At 50.6% G+C, this 4,883-nt stretch overlaps 1 protein-coding gene across 3 annotated transcripts; it reads left to right on the top strand.

The window, feature by feature from the left end:
* The first annotated feature begins 954 nt into the window (after positions 1 to 954).
* Smim12 (small integral membrane protein 12) lies at positions 955 to 4,676 on the top strand. 3 transcript variants are annotated; one of them, XM_059256125.1, is made up of 2 exons: positions 955 to 1,060; positions 3,763 to 4,676. In XM_059256125.1, the coding sequence occupies exon 2, from the start codon at positions 3,768 to 3,770 to the stop codon at positions 4,044 to 4,046; it is 279 nt and encodes a 92-aa protein (XP_059112108.1). In that variant the 5' UTR covers positions 955 to 1,060; positions 3,763 to 3,767; the 3' UTR covers positions 4,047 to 4,676. The 3 variants fall into 3 exon arrangements, with proteins under 3 accessions (XP_059112108.1, XP_059112109.1, XP_059112110.1); XM_059256126.1 differs by lacking the exon at positions 955 to 1,060 and adding an exon at positions 1,530 to 1,815; XM_059256127.1 differs by lacking the exon at positions 955 to 1,060 and adding an exon at positions 2,498 to 2,667.
* Positions 4,677 to 4,883: the final 207 nt, after the last annotated feature.

Consider the following 4,883-nt stretch of genomic DNA (forward strand, 5'->3'; position numbering starts at 1 on the left):
TTACGGTTGCTAATTTCCGGCAGCTTCTTTCTCCCCATCTTCACTCTCAGGCTTAGCTTTGGGCTCTTCGATCTAAAATGGGAAGGAAGAACCTGTAAGGACAGTGCAGTGTAGAAACTTCCTACGGAAGCACCCATGACCTTGAAAAATGACTCACAGCTGACTTAAGGGAAAGTGAGTAGACCATTCCAGGTAGATGAAAGAACATGGAAAGACACAGGCTCAGAAAGATGATTTTTTTAAGCATGTATTACTAATAAGGAGACTTGTCAGTTTGAGATCGGTGCCGGGAGGCTGGGAAGGCAAGACCATGTTGCGGCACTAAAGAGCGTGGGCATGAGGCTTTTCCTGTATGTGATAAATTATATGTCTGTTCAGAGAGAGTGGAAACATGGAGGAGAGCAGATGCTTGTATCAGAGGGTCTTCTACAAATGCTTCACTATCTTTCAGCTATTTGTAGACGCACCATAGCTACCATCTATTTCCCTGATTTCGGTGTGCCTGGCACAGTACTTTACACACGTGGTATTATCTAACCCTCACAACATCCTTGCGAATATGGGTGGTATTAATGCTATGCAGAAGAAATGAGGCTCAGATTAATTAATAACGTTCCTAAAGACACACAGCCTGAAAGCACAGACCGGAAGAGGTTTTAAAGCACTAGATTATCCTCTTTGGAGGTCAGGGGTTGGGTTTTCCGTTTCGACCTAGGTCTCAGAAGATGCCTAATGAACTTCAGTTCGATCAATGAATACGTGACTTTTCACTTTCTCCGCTAGAAAAGCAAGAGGCAACGTCGCTTTGGGGAGCCTCCAAGTCGCCAGGGGGTGCTGCATCCACCTCCGTTCATCCCAAGAGAGAGGCGGATGCCTGGCTTCCTTCCTCTTGTCGCTTGACCGGAGCTCAGCCAATCGCCGCTCTCCGAGAGCGCCCGCGCGCCAGTGGGCGGGGCCTCGGGCGACGCCCCGCGGGCCCCTGGGAGCAGCGACGTCCGTGTTGCTCCCGGCGAGCGGGCGCAGCGCGGGGCCGGTCCGGGGCGTGCCGGCTGGGCCGCAGGTGAGTTCCTAGGGCCGAGGGCGCTCCTTTTCCCTGGATCGCCCGCCACGACTCGCACGGGGACGGCTCCTGGCCATGTCCTCCTAGTCGAGGGAGGCATAGTCTCCGTGGCCGTCCCGGCCCCGGCCAGCTCTAGTGTGGGCTGCAGTCAGAACTTGTCCGCCTCCGGCACCTGCAGGCCAGAGGGTGGCGAGGCCACGCGTGTGGTGTAACGGGACAGGGGACTGGGAGCTGATGACCCTGACCTCTGGCGCTCTCATCTCCAGACCTGACTGGGGTAGCTGTCAAGGCTGGTTCTTCCACCTTCTTAGACCTCTTCTGACTGTTCTCGAATCTGGAGTGTAGTTTCCGGTGGGACCAGCACAAGGACAGGTTTCCGGGCGGCCCAGTTGATCTGTACCTGGACTCTTTGGCAGGTTCCCCTGCATGCTGGGCTGGAAATAGGCGTCAGCATTTGCGAGACGCTCCTGCTACTTACGTTTTGATCCCCTAGGGATGACTTCACGAAGTGTAGCTGCTTGTGATGGTATTCCTGCTCCTTTGTGATTGTGGCTGGAAGACTGCTTTAAGTCTTACGTTAGCGACTTGTTTATGCTGCCTGTGGTTCAGTCGATCAACAACTTTCTTTGGAGCTCTTTGCCAGGCAGGTTAGCAGGGGTGGGTGGGAAGAGACATAGCGCATAAGACGATCCGGACATCCTTGGTCCTTAACCTCCTGGAGCTTCAAGGTGTTTTGAGAGATGTAGGCAAGCAGGGTAAGCTCACACAATGCCTATCACAGAGAAAATGGTTGTGCTGGATACGTGGATGACTGGAATACATACAGGACCATATAGAACTTGTGCTTTATATGTAGGAGAATAATAGTTGTAGACTGGTACTTAAGACAAACTGGCACATTGAATGGAGAGTTGCTGTCTGGGAATACTATGAAGAACTTGCACCTGTAGTCATAAGCACTTGGGAAGTGGAAACAGGAGGATCAGCAGTTAGAAGTCATCCTCAACTACACTGAGGGTTCGAGGCCAGGCTGGGTGACATGAGAACCTGTCTTAAAAATAAAAACTTAAAAAGGCAGAAAACAGAATGGAGAAGTATTGGATTTGGTGTTCTTTGGGGGCTTCCCTCTTTCTTAATGTGTACATTGTAGGATTTTGCAAATCTCTTAGGATAACCTTAGAACGCACAAGGAAGGAAGTCTTTCAATGTAATGAAAAGCTAAGCTAATGAGGAGCTGCAGGAAGCACTGCCTACATCTGTGGTTTGAACAGACACCTTACACACACATCTGCCCAGGCTTGGCCTCAAAACCAGTGGGCCTGCCGCTTGTAGTGATTTTGGCAAGCTAGCATAGTGTCTTTGAGCCACCTTAGCCAGGAATCTGGGCATGTAATTCCTACATCATAGAGGTATTGTGAAGGCCAGATGATGACCAGGGGGCTACTGTGAAGTACAGGGCCTGGTGTCAGGTTGAAGGACCAGGAAGAGAAGCCTGAGTCTGCTGCAGTTCGGTCCACGTGTAGTCTCAGGCCCACAAGACGCTCCAGTCCCTCCAAAGAGAATCAGAACCAAAGGGAGACAGGGAGAGCCATGGAATCCTCCATGAGGTTTGGATGTCTAACTGTAGAGCAGAGAGACAGCAGTGTTGGAGAAGGAAGCACAAGTGTCCTAATGCTGGTGACTAAGGAGTGACTTTGAGGATGAGAGATCATCGGATGTGTGAAGTGCTTAGCTCAAGGCCCAGCTTGGAATTAGTGCTCAGTCGATGGTGGCTAGCATCATTAGCTCATTGCCAATGGCCTTTTATGATTGTAACAGTAATTAAATAATGGTATAAATAGTCATTTAATAGTGGTAATCATTTGCGACTAAGTGGCCATTTGAATGAGCGGGTTTGTATATTACTTTGGTATTTCATTGCAGAAGGCCCTGGGGGCAGCTCCACAATTTTTGTTATTTTTATTTTACAGTGTTTTCCACAGGGACTTTTCAAGTGTTAGGGTTCTAGGGCATCTGGAGTACTGTATTCACTTGCGATATTTTCAGGAGCTTTCTGTGCACATAAGTGTGAGGATGTGAGTGTGGTTGACAATAGTGTATTTTGAGGGTGTTTTGACCAGGATTTGTTAACTACAGGTTACTGTCATTGTTAGAAAAGCTAAGTCCAGAATAGGCTTAAAACCCTTATCTATCTTTAGTCGAGGGTGGTTAGGTAATGGATCATAGTTTTGAGCTGTTTAAATAAGTCCCTTGTACTTTACCCAAAGAAAAGGACCTGCTCATTATCAAAGAGTCAGAATTCGGAGTGTGTGTGCATGTGAAGTTTCACAGAGCAGAGAAAAGACTTCTTTTCCCTTCCTGAAATGTTGAAAGACTGGAGGAGGGGACCTGAGGTCACACCAGGTTTGAAGCTCCATTAGGTGACACTCCAAGGTTCCTCATGGGGAGCTCCTGCATACAGGAGTGCAGCATAGTTCGTGGAGGTTTTACCTCCTCCCTTCACCGTCCAATCTTTCACAACTTCCTAGAGTATTTCAGGACCCAGCTGTCGTACAAAGCACAGCGGCCGCTTGCTGCTCTGTGGGGTGGCTGTTCAATGATTAGTGCCAGGCTGTCAGGTAGGTAGAGCGCCCAATGGGCCGTCCACCCCTGCTGGGGCAGGGGATGCTCGTTTCTCCCTAGTGCTCTCTTCTCCTCTGCAGATGTCATGTGGCCTGTGCTTTGGACCGTGGTACGGACCTATGCTCCCTATGTCACCTTTCCTGTGGCCTTCGTGGTCGGGGCTGTGGGCTACCACCTGGAATGGTTCATCAGGGGAAAGGACCCTCAGCCCGTGGAGGAGGAAAAGAGCATCTTGGAACGTCGAGAGGACCGAAAGCTGGATGAGCTGCTAGGCAAGGACCACACTCAGGTGGTGAGCCTTAAGGACAAACTGGAATTTGCCCCCAAAGCAGTCCTGAACAGAAACCGTCCAGAGAAGAATTAATGGAGGGCCCAGGTCCCTGTGGTCCAAAGGGCTGTGACGTGCCCTGCCGCCATGTCGACCCAGCTTCAGAACATACATCTGATTTGCTTTGCTGCTCACTCCGGCCCCTTCTGCACCCCACAGCCACACACACACTGGTTGGCCCTTTATGGCTGTGCAGCTGCAGCAGTGGGGGCCGACCCAGAGGAAGACTGCGAAGAGGAAGACTGCGTCTGCTGAATGGGCTGTGTCACGACAGTGCAGGCTTCTGATCTTACCTGGGAGCTCCAGCCCAGGGGAATGAACACCGCTCTCAGGCTCCCTAGGGAGGGGCATGGCCTCAGCTGGGAATGGTTGGGGTTTGTTGTTGCCATTAGGAGGGGCAACCTCCATGTCTAGTTCTAGTTTTTGCACTGGAAAGAATCAGAAATCTCCCTGGCTCCCTTGATGGGTTTTTCCTATTCTCTGGCACATGTGTCCCTTTATCGGCTCAGGAGTAGATTCTCAGGGGAAGGAAAGCATGTTTCTGCTGTGGGGAGCTCAGGCTGTTTACCTTGGGGCAGAAGGGGTGTACACCTGGAGATAATCACTGTCTTCCACCCTTCCTCACTGTGTAGTGAGAACCTCAATTAAAGTGGCGCCTGAGACACATTGGTGGTGTTCTGTCTTCTGGATGGGGTCTGGGTTCTCCTAGAATTCCTGCAGGCATTGTGGGTATGACATCAGTAGTGTCTGTGGACTTCCAAGACTGAACACAGCTGGAAGCTGTGTTTTACTGAGTGCTAGCTGAGACTCCTGGAGGCACAAGTTCCCAAGAGTCTTTTGATCATGGTTGCAGGAGGCTGCAGCGTCTCCAGA

This window comes from Peromyscus eremicus, chromosome 2 (genome assembly GCF_949786415.1).
Source record: "Peromyscus eremicus chromosome 2, PerEre_H2_v1, whole genome shotgun sequence".
NCBI classification, from domain to species: domain Eukaryota; kingdom Metazoa; phylum Chordata; class Mammalia; order Rodentia; family Cricetidae; genus Peromyscus; species Peromyscus eremicus.

What these genes read in the sequence shown, in the direction of transcription:
- Smim12 (XM_059256125.1), top strand. Translation starts at nt 3,768, where the DNA reads ATGTGGCCTGTGCTTTGGACCGTGGTACGGACCTATGCTCCCTATGTC.